Raw genomic sequence first — 20,298 nt, forward strand, 5'->3', positions numbered from 1 at the left:
TCTGCTAATTCACTCATCAGAATTTGCAAGTAATTCCAGAATTTTGGTGAATTACATATCTTTTTGCATGGCCTAGAGATACATAGTGGTGGTACCAAGGATTTTCAACCCATTAGTAATAATATGAAGAATAAAACACCTTTTAATAACCAAGAGGAATAGTTCCATGTACATATTGACACATATCTACCTGAAAATAAACTCTGTTTTAAATTATGAGTCTTACCTTTGTATTTGTATTTGTATTCATCCTTTTATCAGGATGTACAACACTGCCTACCTGCAAATGGCCTCTCAAAATCCACCAACCTTTTGTGGGCAGAACAATTTGGGAAAAACTATTTCCCCAAATTTCTCCAAGGGAAGGAGTAATTCTCCAAAATTTTCTTGTGGAAAGAGAGAGCATCACTGGAACAACCTCTCCTTTCTGAAGGGTGTTGTGGCTATTCTTGTTGTTCTTCATAGAATCATAAAATCTTGGCGTTGTAAAAGAGCATAAGGACCATTTAATCCAACCACGTGCCACGCAGGAGTATACAAGATAAAGAACTCCTGAAAGATGTCCATCCGACCTGTTTAAAGACCTACAAAGATGAAAAGTTCATCACCCTCCCAAGGAATCTATTCCACTATGAAACATCTATTACAGCAAATTAAAAAAAAATAAAAATCTCTTTCTGAAGTATAAGTTGAATCTCTTTTCTTGTCATTTGAACCCTTTGTTTCATTTTGTTGTTGTTGTTGATTTGGTCCCTGCAAGTAGCAACAGAAGCAATTATATGTTAGTAACATGGCTACCATTTTGCAGGCTCCTCAATGACCTAGGGTGCAGCTACATTGTAGAAATAATTCAGTTTGACACCACTTTAAGTGCTGTAGCTCCATCCTTTGAAATCCAGGGATTTGTAGTTTTATGCAGTCTTGACTTTTTCTACCAAAAAGTGCTGGTGTCTCAGAAAGCTGAAAATCCCAGAATTATGTAGGATTGAGCCATGGTGTCAAACTGCATTATTTCTACAGTGCAGATGCATACTCAATATAATACCAATGAAGGGCATGCAGAACAGCAACCAACACTAAAAGTGGTAAAAATATTTACTCTGAAAAGTAGATTTTCAGATACTCTGAAAATAGTTTTTTGTCTACAAAGTGGTGAGAGAGAAAAAAAGATTGGTTATTTTTTCAGTAAAAATATATTTTCAGAAATTTTGTCTGAGCTCCACACAAGGGTTTCTAAATATGGCCTTTCATCCCACATCTATAACTACTGGTAAAGTCTCTACATTTCAGTGTAGAAGGAAGCTGAATGTATTACTTCATACTGAAGGTTTTGCATAGCCAGAGAACAATGTGTGTATGTGCGCAAGAGAGAAATAGGTATGAGAAAAGAGGGGAAGAAGAATGGGTGCATCACTAATATTTCTTATGCTTTTATTAAGATCAAATTTGATGGAAGAATCAAGATGCTGAAGGAAATCCAGTTGTCTCTGTGTGTCATCTTTTTGTTTGCATTTGGAATATTTTATGAACTGTACCAGGAGCCTGGTTGCATCTCCTGCAAACCTATTTCCAAATACTTCCTGACACCTAAAGATGTCATGTCCCAGGGCAGGAGCATTATTTTCCTGGAGACAACAGAAAATTTGCAGCCTCCTCCACTGGCTTTATGTTCTGTGGAATCTGCTGCTAGAATATATTTGGATAGGCCCATCATTTTCTTCATGAAAGGACTGGACAATACCTCAATGACACATTTCAAGTCTTCTTGCCCATCTCTCTCTTTTTTATATGCCATGAAGAATGTTTTCCTTTTCCCACTTCAGCTGGACATTTTGTTTCAGGACACACCTCTGCTCCCTTGGTACCTTCAGGTAAGAACAAAAGTGGATTGCTTTTCCATGAGGTGTAAGAAATAAACACAGTAAACTGTATAGAGCTTTTGACTCACAGGAAGAGTTTTTCCTGTCTTCTGGTTTCGGATCATTGTAACTGGTGATACTAGAGATTGAAATTTGAGCATTTTCCGTGCAAAAACACATGTTGAACCATCCTCTTACCAAATCTGGGCATCCTAATTTTCATTCTAATTATGCAAATGCAACATTAATTGTTGTATTTTTTTTCTCCTACTATGTTTCAAATTTCATATCATTTTTGAAATGAGAAAACCACTATAGAATAAGTGTTTAAAGTGCTGGACTTGAAACAGGGAGACCCAAGTCAAATCTTTGCTTAGTCATGGAATATACCATGTGACCATTGGGACCATATGATTTTTTTAACATTATTTTTATTGAGCCATGTTTTTTTCAAACATTATTTTTATTCGGCAACAAACATACATAGTCTATTAAAAAGTGAAATAATAACTTTAATTGCAAATGATTATAAAAAAAGATTATGTACAACAGATGAGAAAAATATACAGGATGAGACATTTTTCTTCAGTTGTTTTACACCAGTTCATTTGTTCTATATCATTATTTTGTCTAAACCTTTATATTATTATCATTATATACCAGTATACGATCTTTAATATCATTGTTTCCTTCTTGTTCTTATGATCCAGGATTACTGAACTCACTCGTATGTGACCATGTGATTATGACTACCTCCCAACAAACCTACCATACAAAATTGCTGTGGGGCTTGTTAGAAAGAGGGAAATCATGTAAAGTGGACAACTGCGGTACACATAAAACAACAACAACAATATTAACATACTGTCATATATAGACATTTCAAGTGGTATTCTCATCAGATCACTTTTTGTCTTTTTTCCATCCATTTTACCTTCATGGCAAAAAGGTACAGATCCATGAAAATAGCACAAGAGGTTCCTAATAGTGAATGTTATCTAATTCACAGACAAGAAGCAGAAAGAAAGTAAGGACAAACAACAGATATAGAAGGGAAAAGTAATTACTGTATCTGATTTCCTTCAAATATAGAATAAATATTTTATTATACCTAGACAACAGTATACTTTAACTATCTTTCAATAATTTGATTTCTCATCAAAAGGTACATACTAAGAAGATAATCTATACTAGATTATAGTGCATCCATTCAATTATTGTTTGGATGTGCTTCCATTCAATAATTATTTGTTAATACCAACAAAGGCAATGATTTAAGTTTGTACTTCTTCCATTTTCATTGCCTCTCAGCTCATTGATTTAACTAATTTCATCCTCGCACCCCAACCATATATCTGCTGTACCACATCTGCCAACTGAAACAACTCTCCATGCATCTAATAAACTGGGCTGCTGTTTTCTATAGCTTATACAAAACAAAACCTATTAAGTTGGCATTCTGCTGAGAAGTTGCATGATTGTAAACTGACCTATGTTCACATAAAGCTGAACTGTGTCACTGCGCTACATTAATACACTTAGAAGGGGGTCAGAGACAGGGCTATACCATTGGAACCAATGCCATACTTGAATTTCTCTTTTACATAAATACTTTCTATATCCTTACTCTTTTAATGGCTGTCCTGTTTTCCTATTTCTCATAGAGGATATAGCAAAATGAAAACATATGGTTTAGTCTCAGTCTCATTAAAAGGCTGATTCATTCTTACAATGTAGTTAAGCTCTGTCTATTCTGCCTCATATTTACTTACCAATTTTTACTGTCATGTCATTATTTGGAAGTAAACAAGTTTAGATTTTTCCCCACCTCTACCTGATGTAGTTCAGTCTCTCTTAAGAGAAAAAAGTTGTATTGATGAGAATGAAATCCAAGTAGGAGTGTATATCAAATGCAAGCTTTGGTTCAGATCCTGATTTGGTGATTCAGAAAATGGTTTAATTTAGCTGTGACTGATTGAGAGGATCAAGCTGAAATCTGACACAAAATTGAAATCCTGGCTCACGCATTCAGCCAATGCATCCCTTTGGCTATGACTAGAAATAATAATAATAAAAAAACAGCTACAACCTTTTTTTCTGTTTGTCAGAATCTGATCATGTTTTCAAACATTACACATCCTCAGAAAAGGAAGTTGAGGCTACCAAATTGCAAACAACTAGATGTGAGAATGGTTGACCTATGTGCCTTTAAAACTTGTCTTGAAAGTGAATGGTCAATAACATTTTATTTAATGGTGGAATCAGATGAACTTTGCTGGAATAGTTGCCTCTTTTTGGTTGATGGAGCGTGCCAAGTTTCAGAAGAATAGGTGTAGTGAGCTTTGTACAAAAACAGGCTTCACAGTTTGGGAGTTTCAAAACAAAATTCACCCAGTAACCATACTTGCCCAGGTGTGTTTATGTGGAGTCTCCTAGACTTTTCCAATGGAGGTCCTATACAAAACTAGAACGCTGGACCTACCCTGTTCTATGGGTCTGTAGGGCTCCTTAATTGCAACTATTGAAATTATTGCAATAACGAAAAGAAGAAAAAACAATTTGTCTCAGAACCTAGATGCTATTCCTTGATTGTGTGTCCATTTTGAACCTTGCAGGTCAATGCAACACAGGAAAAGAACTGGGTCTATATTTTATCTGATGCAGTCAGGCTTGCAATGGTATGGAAATATGGTGGAATTTATATGGACACAGATGTCATTTCCATCAGATCTATTCCAGTGACCAACTTCTTGGCAGCTCAGTCTTCCCAGTTTTCCAGCAATGGGATCTTGGGTTTTCAACAGCATCATTGGTTCCTTTGGGACTGCATGGAAGATTTTGTTCAAAACTACAATGGAGACATCTGGGGGAATCAGGGACCTTTCTTAATAACAAGAGTGCTTAAGAGGCTATGCAATCTCACAGATTTTGAAGATACGGAAGATCAGAGATGTCACAACATTTCCTTCTTGAACCCCCAACGTTTCTATCCCATCCCCTATGGATTCTGGATGAAGTACTATGAAGTGTGGGATTCGAGGCCAGAGTTCAATGACTCTTATGCTTTGCACTTGTGGAACTACATGAACCAGGATCAGAAGAAAAATGTGACAATCGGAAGTAATACACTAGTGGAAAACCTGTTCAGTACATATTGCCCTACAACTTACAGGAGTCTCATTCAAGCTGCAGAACAAAGTGAACAGATGTTTCAAAATGGAACTAGCTGATGAATTCCAATAAAACTGATTTTGGGTGACTTTACAGTTTACAATATTCATCTTAATTTGGCTCCAAAACAGACCAACAGACCACTTCTTAACTAGACAGTCTTTAATCCTATCAAGGTGCAGAACATGAATTGATAAATTGTGTCAGTACTTCTCTCACACACATGCATACACACACCCACAACACTAGCATAGTGTTTCTCCTTCATACTATAACAAAATGATGTCTGTATTACTAAGTTTGCCAATCCACTTTGTAACAAAGGAGGCAACCTTCTTGCAGTTGCATATAGCCTTTTTTGAGACAGAGGGCATTTGTTTGTTTTCTGCTTTTACACCAAAATATGAAAAACATGTCCTCTAGAGGGAGCTTTGGCTATTTAGTGCCAAAAGTATTTGATTTTTTTTAAAAAAAAATAATTGAATTTTATTGTCTTTTTCATTCAGAAGTGAGGAAGTAAAAAAAGAAATAAAGCATGCCACATGTCAGTTTCAATCCTATATAATGAAGCTATTCCTTTTTATTGGAACAGAGAAATCAATTATGAGTAATTCGTTATTTGCAATGAGTTATTTCCAGTCTCTGCAATTGCTTTCAGACCCTTATTTTATGAAACTCTTTCCCCCAAAGTGGGTTGCCAGTCCTGTTTTCATAACAACCATGTAACTACTCTTGCCCAAATTGATGCAGAGGGCAGATCCCAGAAGCCCCTAGTTGCTGATCTATATTCTAGAACCTTTTCTAAACCAAATAAAAAGTGGTGAATACTAATCAGGCTATTCTGCCTGCATCCACTATGTCAGAGAGCACCATTTTGTGCCTCTTTTTCCTTTTTATGAATTTCAAGGGCTACATTTGAGTCATCATCATTTGCTGCCTTTTCCCTCAATGGTTTACAAAACTCTAAAAAAAAACCAAAAACCGACCACCAAGTTAAAATTCACCAATACAAAAGTTTAAAAGAGAATAAATGATCACAAACATTAAAGCAATACAAATATAAAGCCAATGAAAGCATAAACCATGCATGTTATTATGGGTCAGGGTGGGCCTAGCTATGTAGCCCTCTTGGAAACATCCCCCATCAAACAAATTGGAAAAAAATGGTTTAAAACAGGAAGTAAACAAGAAGTGAATTGTTGTCACTTTATATTGTTTAAAAGACTTCCCCTTGCTCTAAAATGGTCTGGAGGGCATACAAACATGGCAAACATGCTCTTCAGAGGGAGCTTCAGGTATTTGGGGCCAAAGATATTTGATTTTTCTTTCTTTTTCATTTTTGTTGGGTTGTGTTGGGTATGGTGCAGCCCTCCAAATGTTTCCTGGGGGACTCATGTGCACCCCTAACTATCCACAGTTACCCAGTCCTGTTTATATATATATGATATCAGGAGGTATTATTAATAATTATATACAACTTTGAATTGCAGTGGAACCACTGACGAAGGGATGGGGATAGATTGCATTTGCCAGTAACAAACTACAGTGGATTGAGTACTTTGCGTGAAAAGACCACCTAGATCAATTGAGCAATACCTTTCCATTTAATGCTGAAAATACATGTTGACCAGTGGGTAAAAATGGGGGAGAAATTAATTTGAATGCAAACTTGCTTAACTTTACATTTTTGAACCAATGTGTGAATCAAAACTTTGTTACCCTTCAAACCTTGTACTTCTCTGAATTTTGTAATGGCATTGTAAGATATAGAAATATGTACAAAAATGCAAATGTCAGGAGGAAATGACAACCAAAATATGTATTCTGTATAGTGTAATGTTAAATGTTAGTACGTAAAAGGTTTAATAAATGCTAAATATGGCTTCTTTCCATCCTGTGAGAAATGTGGGATAATAAATAAGAAATAAATAATTTTACTGAAGTTAACAATTGTACGGTAAAATATGTGGATATGAAGCAACTGTTTGTATTAAAAATAAGGACATTAGGAGAAATAGACATAAAATGCATATAAATGTTCATGCTGGCTTAAAAAACCCTCAATTTTCATGACATTCTCAAACTTTGGGAAGAATTAAATTGAAGATTGGAAAAATGAGAAACTGAGAGGTTTGTCCATCTCTGGAACATACTGTGCAGGAAGGCAAAGGCTGATTCCTGTTTGTATTTTTACACTTAGGTCAAGTTCCCTTCTGCATGTGATCATACTCTTTTGGCCACAACAGAGGCTACATCCACAGTGCAGAAATAATTCAGTGTAACATCAGTTGAACTGCCATGGCTTAATGCTATGGAATTCTGGAAAGTGTAATTTTATGAGACATTTAGCTTTTTCTGCTAGAGAGCTATGGTACCACAAAAAACTACAATTCCCAGCATTCCATAGCATTGAGTCATGACAGATAAAGTACTGTCAAATTGGATTATTTTTACAGTGCAGATACAACCAGAATTCAGTTCTACGTGTATATTGAAGTATATGGCATTGCACATTCCTGGATGATAGAATTCAAAGACCTAGCCATGTTAGTTTGGAAAATCAGTATGCAAACAGATCTTGTAGCACTTTTGAGGCTAAATGAAAGAAAGATGTTGCAAGATAAGTCTTCGTAGACATGGTCTACTTCCTCAGATGCAAGACTCATAGACTGAAGTGCACAAAAACTCATGCTACCAGATTTTTTCTTTCAGTTAGTCTCAAAAGTGCTACAAGATCCCTTTGCATTCATGGATGGTGTTTATTGGTGCTTTCTCAGTACCACCTGATTCACTGATATTGCAGAAACTGCAAACACATTTGCAGATATGTCAACAGGTGCTCGGCCCTAGTAGTAAGCAGAAGACTGGTATAGCAGAACCACTAGTTAGCTCCATTACAGCTAAACTTCAGGTAACACATTTAATGTGTTACTGGGCATTAGTTTAACAGAAATTTTGAATTCAGGATCAGAAATAGCATGGATGGAATAGGGATATGTTCCTAGTCATAATAAACAAGAGCAGTTCAACACATTTCAGCAAACTTTTTATTTTAAACTAACAATATGCACATCAAAAATTAAACAACCATGTCAGTTAAGCCTGGCATGTGCAAGCAAAAACATCTTGAACCTTCTTTAGGACACCTGAAGACTTCTTCTAAAAAGCATCGAGGGATAACATTTTCTATCAGCAGCCTCAACATATCTTATGATTTACATTTTGGTGGCTAAACTTATAGATCTATGTTGTTGTTGTTTCAACTTGGTGGGGGTAGATATGAGGGAGGCTTATCAGCACTTTCCTTTCCCCTGTTTTGCTGTTCACACACACTCAGTAAAGGATGCTGGAAGCAGCTTCTGTTTACCTTGCCTGATATAAGTAAACACACACAATTACAACAGGATCAGCTATAGCAGAATGTCATGCTTTCTCATATCAAACTTCATTGCATTATACATTGACGATGTACAAGCAGATGCTGAAAGTCTGTGTTTCTCCAGTCTTCCTTCATCATCCTCTTTGTGTCAGTGATGCTAAAATAACTTCCAGGTAGACAGGTAGCAAAAGAGGGGCCATGGTAGGCAGTGATGTTACTAGGGGTGAGGATGAGAGAGGGGTGTCTCCAATGGAGTAATACACTCAGAGGAACTGGCATGACTACTGGACAAGTGAGAAAGCCTGTTTGCCTAGCAGCTGCACCGTACACTAAACTGGGCCTCCAGAGGCTGCAGATGAACCCTGAAGGCTTTGGGAGGGGCAGCTGTCTCAGTAGAGGTGTGGATGGGTGGGCTGGGGAGAGGATAAGGCAGTTCCCATTACTGGATGACACCAACATCAGCAACAGCACTGAGGGTAGAGATAAAAAGACTTGGTAAAAAGGTGCTTCTTTGTCATAGGCTTTGTTAACTGAGATACTCCTATATTGATTTACAATATGCAATACACTGTGGGATCTTGGATATTATTTTATAGGTTTGACCTGAGAGTTCTCCCCCCCCCCCCCCCATATCCCTTAGTTCCAAAATATGAGGGGGTTGTTTTGCTTTGTTTTTTGAAGCAAGACAAGAGTTCAGGAACAGGAGATAATGACCGTAGTTGCTTCACTACAGAAGATATTTTCAGTGTAACCAGGAAGCAATTCAGAAAGAGATTACATTGTAAAGGGCTCCTTCTCCCAGGCTTTTCAGTATTGCTTTGCCAGCAACCCATACTGGAAAGTCTGCGTGTTACAGCTGTGCTTGTACTCAGAAAAACTACTGCGGAGCATGTTTTAAAAATGTTGGGAGGGCAATATAGAAAATAATGGAATGCAGTGGTTTGGCAGCAGTGGCATTTGCTCTCTCCCTAGTAACAGCATGAACCAATAATGGCAGTTGTAATGAAAATAATTATATGGAATAAGAAAGGCTGTTTATTACATAATTATACTTCTTACAGCAGCAGCTGCTGCTAAAAGTAAATATCCTTTTATCCAAGACAATAATCACAACACTGGTGATGAAGCAAAAACTGTTGTCTCTTTCTCAAGGTGATGTATGCTATTTGCACCTATATTTCATGTTCTTTCTTAATTACCCAGTTGTTACTGATAACAGCAGTGCTTAGCTACAAGATCAGGATCCCAAAAGTTTCAACAAAGGCTGCAGTCCTGTATCCCATGATGCCTGGTGCACATTAGTTAATCTGCTCCAGGTTTCAGTGTGAAATTTAAAGGTGTGAAAGGCGCAAAACCTATCCTCTATATAAGTTGATCACCTTCGGTGGCTCATGTGAAGTTCAGATGCACGACCCCACTGACATGAGGACCACCATTCACCACTACATATATCTAATGATTATCAGCAAGTAAACCCCATTTAACCTAAAGGAGTTTTCCTCTAAGTAAGCATAGGACTGCACTGATAATTCTTGCATAAATATTCAGACATGACATGAACCATCCCAACTCACCTAGTCTCATGCAAGAAGCTGCTTTTTCCTCCCCTTGTAGAATGGATGAGCTACAGCTGTCTGTCTCATGATGGCACTGTTGTTACATGCAGAAATAAAAGAGTCTAGTATATAACATTCTTCAAACTTTTTATTAATATCTTTTGAAGAAGAGTCAGGACTTACTGTACTTTGATAGGAATTAACTGCTGCACTTATTGCAAGGCATGGAATGCACAAGGCCCAGGGATTACAGATAGTTGTGTAACCTTGGGTTAGTTTCATTTAAGGTCAAGGATGGAGGTGCTGCTCTGTTAGCATGTGCGTGCGTGTGTGTGTGTGTGTGTGTGCACATACTTGTTAAGCCCAAGAACATACTTTAGCTACAACAAAGAAATGCACTATTTGAGCTGCTTCTAGGATGTCCACTTTACTCATCACTAAAGAAAAGGAAATGCATCACTAGGGAAGAAAGCAACAGGGTAGAGATTTGTATCAAGCATGCACATGGTAATATATAGCTACATATGCATATTTAGAAATAATGATTATAACTGCTCTAAAAACATGAGGGTCTTGCTCTCCCAAATAACAATTCTGCCCCCATTACATAACACTGCAGCAACATAAAACTTCAATTGAACATTTAAAAACATAGTTTAGGCACCCAATGAAAAGGAGCAAGAAAAGAGTAGGAAAAGTTATTAATGGGATAAAATAGACAAGTTAGGAAAGGCTGTAGCATTTATTTTTTGCCTGAACCTACTGGGAAGGCCAAGATCCCACTCTCTCCTCTTCTCTCCTCTCCCCCTCATCACTGAGTTAATTGAGTGCTAGCTACTTTTGCAATTTGAAGCCTCTGAAGTAAGCAGGGGAGAAAGAGTGAAAGTGGGTAGAGGAGAGAGAAAGTGGGATGATCTAAACGCAGATGAAAAAGTGGGATGACAGAGGATTAACTGGAATTGTAGCTGCCAAATCAATACAGTTCATGGGTATGTGCTAGTAGATTTTGAGCAGAAAATGACATGCAAAATTATAAACCCATTTCTACAATGCACTCTTATATTAAGCCATTTACTCATGTTGGAATGCAAAAAAAAATGTGCTGCTGCTTCTTACTTTCAAAAGCATTGCAATATGAATAAGTATCCCAATAAATTTCAAGGACAGAAGATATTTTTCGGCCAGTTACAGGTTCTGTTGAATCAAGGCAATTTGGTATCATGAACATGCCACTGATTTTGTGTGTGTTTGTGTTTGTCTTCAAGTCAATTTTCAACTCAGATTTCATGGGGTTTTAGGAATAAGGAATACATAGAGGTGGTTTTGCCAGTTCCTTCATCTGAAATGTAGTCAACAATACCTGGTATTAATTGGCAGTCTTCTATCCAAGTATTAACCAGAGCTGAGTCTGCTTAGCTTTGAAGCTCAGATGGGATCTGGTGCCTTTAGGGTATTTCAACTTTTGCTTGCCATTTTTTAGGAACAAAGGAAATGTGGCACTAGCAGATTTCAGCTGACATCCCTACCTGCAGCTTTCAGTCCTGCCTCCACTCTGCAGCTGCATGTCAGGGCAGCATTATAGCTACAGGGAGGCTGTTTTGTTACCCAACATGCAAAGCCTTAATAGACCCCTGAGCACTGATGTTTTGATACACTGTGATTGCCTAATCCTCCCTCTTTCTATATTCTGGTCAGGTTGAAGCTGATGGCATTAGGAGAAGAAAGGTAAACAAGGAGTGGGAGAAAGAGAGGGCAATCAGGTACAATGTTTTCATAAGTTACTACAGCAACAGCTTGGCTTTGGGGACAGCCTAACAGCTGTTTTCATCCCCCAAGGGAGAAGCTGGTTTAGAGTAGAGACAGAAAGCTGCTTTCATGAATCATCCCTCCTGACATTGTGAATATAGGCGGAGAAGGTGATTTGCTGTTGCTCTGGGGAACCAGTGCTGGGATCTTGCCTGGATGGTGTTGAATTTCCTGGGTGGGAGGGGAGAAGGAAGACTCCAGCTCAGAAAGTTTTGCCTAAAATCCATTCTACTTTCACCAACTCCCTTCCTCCCCTCCCCTCCTTCCCTTCCACCCCTTGCTTCTATAACACACACACACACTCCAAGAATCACTCCACAAAGCATACTCTCTGAGAACAGGTAAGGATTTGCTTTCTTTGGTTGGCAGAAGTGAAATTTTGCATTGTGAAGCTCTTAAAAGAATCAGAGGATTCAAGAGAAGGAAGAAGGCCTACAGGCTATGGGGTGTTCATGCCAGGTCTCGCCGCCTCTTCCTTTTACATATTTCCATTGCTCAGTTAAGCATTAGCAGCTGTTGCCTGTTGCAAAGTAAAATCTCAGAGTTCCAAAGCCAGGAACTAACCAGTGAACTCAGTAGCTCCTCCTCATAGCAGCCAAATTCACACAGACTTGCTAAGAATATTTTTTTCGGATCAGGCTCATTTGAAATTCCACAGTAATGAATTCTTAGCCATGTTTCATGTCTGCAGAAGTTTGAAAATTCCATAGATGTTTCAGAAAGGCAACAGGGCCTGAAAAGTGTGTGTGAGAGAGGTGGGGGATACAACTTTTCCTTCTTTCTTCTGAAGCACTAGTACTTCCTAAAGCAGAGCCATGTTTTCAGATGTGGGGAGGGAGATGTGAAACAGACTGCTGAAGTTTGCAGAGGAAGAAGGATACTCATAAAGCCATTTTAGCTGTCATGTGCCCATTCTATGGAATCCTGAACTTTATACACTGGTAACAGAGTCCAAATTCTGAAGGATTTCTAGTGCCGTAGTTAGGGGAATGTACAACTCATCTTGTCCGAAAAGCAGTTTTAAAAGCCATTCTATAAACAACTGGCTGTTTTGAGTCCCATATTGGGTGTAAGCCAGTATATAAGTCAAATAAACAAATGAATGAACAAACATAAATAAGTCTTCACTCAGTCCATAGGTAAATTATGAAATTTTCTGCCTAGAAAGTCTGTTGATGGCCACCAATGTGGCCCATCTTTAAAGGGGAAATACACAAATCCATAAGGTTATAAATATGTTAGTTTTGGTGACTGTATATGTTTCAATCAGGTTCAATCTGATATGTATCTGGACTCTGTGGCCTGGGACAGATGGGCCAAAAGTGGCATGCTACCGGCGATACTAGGGTTCTGGATCGTGCAGCAACTGCACACTCCAGAACCCTAGCACGTCACGGCAGCAGCCTAATGGCGGCCTCCCATCTATATGAGGGCCACCATCTTGATGTAAGCAACGCGCAGCATACAGACATCACTATGCGTCGTTTACATCACTGGTGTGCCAATGGCGCACTCGTGACGTGCACTGAGCACCACAAAAAGAAACCTTTTTGGGGGGTTCTTTTTACTCCGGAGGGATGCCAAGTGGTTTGGATGCTACAGCATCCCTCTGGATGAAAAACCAGCACCTCCATCCTGCTGTTTCAGGGTGGTATGTACCGCACCTGTATGATCAGGATGCTGGAATAGAAAGGCTTTTGGTCTGACCCAGTTTAGTTCTTATGTTCTCATTTTCTCAAGGCTAATAAAGCACAGGATATTTGACAACAAATTTTCTCCATCATAGGCTCCAGAGGCAGGCTAAGGTGTGTGTGTAAATGTGTGCACTGCGTATTTGACAAGACATTCATGTTCATTCTGAGTATATTTTTCCTTGCCGCTCAACCCTCCTCAGTTCCTTATTATGACATAATAATTAGGCTTTACCAAGTGAAAAATTAATCACAACTACAGTGCCATGCTAGAAAAAGCACCAGTTGTGAAACCTCTGCTCCTCTTGCCAGTGAAAATACCTAGAAACAAGGTGGTAACCCTCAGTTTAAACACAGACATACAAACTCCAACATGACTGTTGGCTATTGTATTTCTCTGTCAGTCACTATGAAAGTGAATAATTTCAAACTGCTGTTATTATACATTTACATACATTAATACTTTAGGATCTCAATATGTCTGTCCATAGCAAAAAGGATGGGGCAGAGGGGCTCAAGATTGCAAGGTACTGTGTTATCAGGAGTCTTTGCAGTGTACACATCCCAATTCCATATACACACATTTTCCCAATCAGCATTTTTGCTGTTTAAGGTCAGCCCTCCACATTTGCAACTTTGGCATTTCCATATTTGATTATTTGCAGATTTGATTAATATGTTCTTACATTGTACTTCTGGCAGGGGTTAACAATAGAGTTGTGATGAAGGGGCTAGAGATTCCTAAACACTTCTCTATGCATTTGTATGCCCTCCAGCATGATTTAGTTGTCAACTTCCAGTTGATGTTGACCACAGAGTTGCACTGGAGGACCTAGAGATTCCTGGAGAGGTGTTCTCTCAGGTTTAAAAAAATGTTTGTGTGTGTGTGTGTGTGTGTGTGTGTAATTTTTCCAATTTCACCCTTAACCCCAGTGAATGTGGAGGGCCCACAGTATTTTAATTTCTCTTTTTAAACAATCCCACCCAGTAACTAAGGCCTGGAACAGACGGGCCTTTGCAGCATCCTCATCATGTGCGAGGGTTGCCTGGTGGGTGGAGCGCCCACACGCCCAGTAATCCTTACACGTGATGAGGGCGCTGCAGGTGTGGTGCGCCCACCAGATGGGGCGTGTAACAGTGACGTTGCAGCTGCGACATCAGTGCGCCAGCTCTGGTGCTTTGCAGTGGCACAGCGGCATCGCAAAAAGGAGGCACTTCCGGGTGATCCTTTTTTGCTCTGCAGCAGTGCCGCACAATTTGGTTGCTGTAATGCTCCTGCCTCTTTCTAGCGGTCTATACCCCGCCTAAGGTTCCAACACACTAGCCTTATCAAGAAACAGATCAGGCTAAGCAATTTTGCATGATATGCAATAACAAACAGATTTGATTCTCAGTCACCCAGGTCCAAAATGGCTATAAATCAAGAGTCTGACCCAGAAGAAAATGACTAGCTTTTCATTTAGTGACTGTAATAACAATAGAAATGTTACCAGAAATGCTATTCCACATTTGCTTTTATTTATAACCCATTTGCTCTCCAAGTCTGAAACAGGGAGATCTACCCTTGACCTTAGGAATCCTACATTGATCGGGTCAAGCAATGCTGTAAAGCATTTACAGAAGTTCAATCCACCCTGGAATCAAATTGTTGCTGTCATCTACAAACCAGCACCACCTTTAGGCAGAGTGAAGCAATCAAGTCAGGCGGCAGATGCTGGTGAGGTATAGAGAGGCAGAAAGGACAATCACCTGGCTGTTTACTTCTGTTGCAGGATGGAGTAGCCTGTCCTGAACCCACTGAGCTATTCTCAGGTGTGGTGGGTGATGTAGTCATGTCACCAACTTTGATGTAAGACTGCCAGACTCATCAGCTTTTGCCCAGTAGAACTAGGGAGACAAGGCCATTTCTACATCTTCTCGGGGAGCAAAATATCTTGGGTTGGCTAAGGTTCAGGACTTACCTTTGCATTCATGTTGCTTGCTGTAATGCCAAATGCTTTTCCAGTAAATAAATAATGTAAAGAACATTCTTGGAAAAAGTACAAGTTGATGCTGAAAAGGGGGTAAGCACAAGTTTGCAGAGTGTGCAAATATGTGTTGAATAGATGTTTAGGAGAGGTACCATTCAATTGAATTTATTCTATTGACTGGTGATGTTCTTGGCTAAAGCTAACTTCCCCATGATTAATTTCCTTTCTATTTCAGATTGTTTCACAGATCTTGCCTGCTTTGGTTTTTAATTTTTGAAAAACAGAGAATTATCATTGTATGTCCACAGTGCTATTTTTTTTAACTGTTACACAGCAATCTCAAACAGAAATCAATTAGTGAGCATTAAGCCTTTCTGTTTGTTTTTTCATTGTTACCTAGCACTAGCAGTGATAAAAAAGAAAGAAATTTGTCCTGATTAATATACACTGAGCCCCTTTAGGCCTCTGTTCCTAAATTACTTGGTTTGCTTTACCTGTTATTAACAAAGTAATTTTCCACCAATAAGACAGTGAAAACAGATCCATTAATGCCAGTGAATTCAGAGGTATGAATCAGGTTTAGAGCCCCTAACTGATTATTATTTTAATGGAAAGAATAAGTATGGGTTCCTATACCACATGACAGACTTGCTGTTCAATGTGTTTCTACAAAGTTTTTAATTCAAATCTAGCAATAACCATATGTGAAATTGAAAATCCAGATCAGGTAAACCTTGCACAAGTAAACAAAGATATTTGGAACCTTCTAGAGATCACTTGAAGGCTTCTTCCAAAGTGCATCCTGGGATTATTTTTTCTTTTATGAGCCTCAACTTTTCTAATGATTTCCATTTGAGTGGCCAAACCACTCAAAGTTGAGATCTGTGCTTCTTCAGCCTGATAGTATTAAATAATTGATTAGCAGCTGATGAGATAGGCAAACATAGCTACAATAGACATATCCAGGGGTAGCTGTGTTCATTATATAGCAAAGTCCAATAATGTCCAAAATCCACCAAACAGTGATACCTTTATTGGTATCACTGTTTGGTGGATTTAAAGGTATCACTGTTTGATGGCTTTTGGACATTATTGGAATTTGGTATATTTCTGAACTGGGAACAATAACAACAAAATGTCGGCCTATGACTAACATCTTCATTTTTTTTTTACAATAGGGTTTTTTGCAATAGGATCAACTAGTGCAGAATCTTCCTCTTTCACTAATCAAGCTTTATTATATTGCTTATTGCAGACACATTGAAGCAACCTAGCACTAAAAATGTGTGTTTATCTAGCCCTCCTTCATTGTCCTCTGAAAGCTTCTAAAAATGCTCATGCTGGGGGAGGGGACATCCAGAGGACAAGAAGGAAATGTGGGGATTGGGAGGGCATAAAAAAACATTGTTAAAAGGAGCTTCTTTGTCAGAGGCTAAGCATACCTGTGTTACAATAACACCCTAAAACTAGAATTGAAACTGTATAACTTATTAATAAACATCTAACAAAAAATACTTCTACTGGTAGGGGCACAATAGCCAACACAACATGTAATGGGGGAATTAATTGATATTTAGCCAGTCAGATACTCGAATTCCACATTTGCTTTCCTTTGTAACCTCCACCAGGGCTAGCCTGAAGAAAGAGACTCCTCCCTCCTTAACTGTCATCTTCCGGCCTGAGAGGGAATGATCAGGCAGGTCCAGCTCCACCAGGGATAGCCTGAAGTAAGAGGCTCCTCCCTCCTTAACTGTCATCTTCCAGCCTGAGAGGGAGTGATCAGGCAGACCCAGCTCCACCAGGGATAGCCTGAAGGAAGAGACTCCTCCCTCCTTAACTGTCATCTTCCGGCCTGAGAGGGAGTGATCAGGCAGACCCAGCTCCACCAGGGATAGCCTGAAGTAAGAGGCTCCTCCCTCCTTAACTGTCATCTTCCGGCCTGAGAGGAAGTGATCAGGCAGACCCAGCTCCACCAGGGATATCCTGAAGGAAGAGACTCCTCCCTCCTTAACTGTCATCTTCCGGCCTGAGAGGGAGTGATCAGGCAGACCCAGCTCCACCAGGAATAGCCTGAAGGAAGAGGCTCCTCCCTCCTTAACTGTCATCTTCCGGCCTCCTATTCCCCTCCAGCTATGCTCTGACTGTGTGGGGGAGAGGCTTGTGTACCCTAATGAAGTTGTGAGCTATGCTGGCGGTGGTATAATAGCCACCAGTAGGGCCTCCCATACCAGACAGGTCACAACCAAAGTGTCTGACCAAGAGCGCCAAAGGGCAAGATGGGTTCTCTAGCCTTATGGCAACCATCCTAGGAGAAGGAAACCTCTAATCCCAAACCCAGGCAGATGGTGCTCTTCTAACCCTATAAAGTCAATCATCTAAGAGAAGGAAACTCTAATCAAACCTACAACCCGAGGACCTTGCTGCCACCGTCTATGCTTGTCAAGGCCTCAGCAGTCGAAGCTCTGGTTTAAACAGTGAGGCCAGTTCTGTGCACACTGCGCTCCACCAGAAAAATCCATTGCACAGGCTCAAAGGATCCATCCAATGTCATCAACACGCTTGTAGAAAGCACAGATGAATCCTTCCTGAATCTTCGTTCGTGAAGTAATGCTAAGAAGAAGAAGAAGAAGAAGAAGAAGAAGAAGAAGAAGTCGTCTTGAATTGAGATGTTCAAGCCCAAGGACCCCTCTACTTTTCTTCCAGTTCCTGCTCCAGGCCACATGGCGATAGAGAAGGTGCTTGGCAAGATCAGCCATGAGCTCATACTCTGCAGGTAGGGCTAAACACTGGAAGACCAAAAACCAGCTAGGTGGTTAGGATACACAAAGGAATGGAAATGAGTGCAATTTTTTTTCCAGAACTTTGTGTCCAGAATTGAAATCTTTCCAGCCTGAGATTTCAGAACTCTAGTCAGAGCACAAATACAGGCCATCAGTGTTATTGGGGGAAATTTTCTACTCATAAGGACTACCCTAATCCCTTATGAAGAGAGGCTGGGTGTGTTCTGTTTGGTGAAGTGAAGATTTGGTGAGGAGTGACATGATATCACTCTTTACCTCAAGGGTTGCCACAAAGAGGAAGGTGCTGGCTTGTTCTCTGTTGTCTCAGAAGGTAGACCTAGATCTAATGGTTTTAAGTTACAGGAGAGTACATATCAGGTGAACATTAAAAGGAATTACTTGACAGTGAGAGTGGTTTGGCAATGAAACCAATTGCCTAGGGAGGTGGTAGGGTCTCCTCTGGATGTTTTTAGAAAGAGGCCAGACAGCTACCTGCTAGCAATGTGCTAGTCTAGCTGGAGATCTATTACTGAGCAGAGGGTTGAACCTGATGGCCCATAGGGCCCCTTCCAACTTTAAGATTCTATAAGATCTTTGCCAAGTAGGCATCTCTACATATGGCATTCAGTCAAGCCATCACTCTTAAATGTCTGCACACTCTTCAACTAGCTGGGATTTCTGATTCAGAAAACTTGTTTTGCAATTCACTGAGAAGGTACTTTCCCCCAATGCCTGGCTCTCTTGATCTGGGTTTGTGGCCAGAATTCTTTTGGTGCTAGCAGTGCCATTTTCGTCCAGGCTCAGAAAGTGGTGGTGAGAGAAAGTAAACCAAATTTGCCATCTCCAAGCATCCTGTTTCTCCAGTGCCTTACTTCCTTCACAGCTACTGCAATCCCACACCTCTTTCCTTCTACTACCACCACCTTGGATGTTGGCCAAGGCATGGGCTGCTTCTCTGTGAAGTTTTTTCTTGGGTGGCTCCAGGTCATTCTCCAGCAAGGATTCATTCAGTGGGGCATGATATTCTTGGAGTTTCTCCATTACCCCCAGTAAATGATAATTTGATTCTTAAAGGTAAAAAGTAAAGGTAGTCCCTTGACATGAATGTCTAGTCATAACTGACTGTAGGGGATGGTGCTCATCTCCGTGTCTAAGCTGAAGAGCCAGGGTTGTCTAAGGACTGCTCTGGTGGCCACATGGCCAGCATGACAGCACCAAACCCTGTTACCTTCCCACCGAAGTGGTACCTGTTTATCTACCTGCATTTGCATGCTTTTGAACTGCTAGGGTGGCAGAAGCTGGGACTAGTGACAGGAGCTCACCACATCATGCAGCACTCAGGCCTCAAACTGCCAACCTTCTGATCTTCTGATCATCAGAACTGGCATGTTACCCACTGAGCCATTGCATCCCATTTGATGCTTAGCATCAGTTCATTTGTATCTCTAGTCCTGAACAGTTTTTTTGATTAAATAATGAGTTCAGCTTTTCTGAAATGTATCCAGCATTCGTATCACTCAGTTGTTTGTCTTGATCATTGTTTGCTCACACTGGAGCCTCAAACAAATGCACACAAAGCAGAGAATGAATATTTAACCACTTGGAGTGTTCTGCTTAGCTATGGTATATTTGTGCTACTGTGAGCAGAACTTCGGAGTCCTGTTACCATCACTCAAGACACACCTAGAAACACACTGTTGCTCAACACAACTGCCTGACTGTTGCAAGGGGTCCTGGTGGATCAAAACAGCAGTTCAGCAGTTCTATAATGAAAACATGGTACGTATCATTTTTGCGAGAATTTTACCCCCTATGGCTGCAATCCTGCCCATATTTACAGTACCTTAAGCAAAGACTCACTGAGCAAAGTGGAAGTTTCTTCTATGAATTACACTGCACTGCACTGCTGAAATCCTGCACATGTTTACCTTGGAGTAAATGGCATTGAACTTGGTGGACTTTATTTCTGAAAAGACACGCAGAAAATTGTGCTTTGGATAAATTCCTAATAGAATATTTGAAAACAAATATTTATAATAAGGGTATTCTGTCAGTTTCCCCTGTTTTTAAAGGTTAAATTATGCTA

General features: G+C 39.8%; 2 protein-coding genes across 4 annotated transcripts in view; both read left to right on the forward strand.

The window, feature by feature from the left end:
* The first annotated feature begins 1,463 nt into the window (after positions 1 to 1,463).
* A4GNT (alpha-1,4-N-acetylglucosaminyltransferase) lies at positions 1,464 to 5,273 on the forward strand. Its single transcript, XM_089507778.1, has 2 exons — positions 1,464 to 1,871; positions 4,475 to 5,273. Exons 1-2 carry the CDS (start codon positions 1,464 to 1,466, stop codon positions 5,087 to 5,089), a joined length of 1,023 nt encoding a protein of 340 aa, XP_089363904.1. The 3' UTR covers positions 5,090 to 5,273.
* Positions 5,274 to 12,018: 6,745 nt separating this feature from the next.
* DZIP1L (DAZ interacting zinc finger protein 1 like) overlaps positions 12,019 to 20,298 on the forward strand; it is a 35,010-nt gene continuing 26,730 nt past the window's right edge. For 2 of the 3 annotated variants that reach the window (XM_089509383.1, XM_089509386.1), the window contains exon 1: positions 19,935 to 19,991. In XM_089509383.1, the coding sequence (XP_089365509.1) occupies positions 19,989 to 19,991 (3 nt within the window). In that variant the 5' untranslated portion in view covers positions 19,935 to 19,988. Of the gene's footprint in view, positions 12,113 to 19,934; positions 19,992 to 20,298 lie in introns of those variants that run through there. The other variant, XM_089509384.1, reaches the window with a different exon arrangement.

The sequence above is a fragment of the Sceloporus occidentalis genome, unplaced genomic scaffold (assembly GCF_023333645.1).
Source record: "Sceloporus occidentalis isolate IW3139 unplaced genomic scaffold, rSceOcc1.0.p SCAF_2, whole genome shotgun sequence".
Taxonomy (NCBI): Eukaryota; Metazoa; Chordata; class Lepidosauria; order Squamata; family Phrynosomatidae; genus Sceloporus; species Sceloporus occidentalis.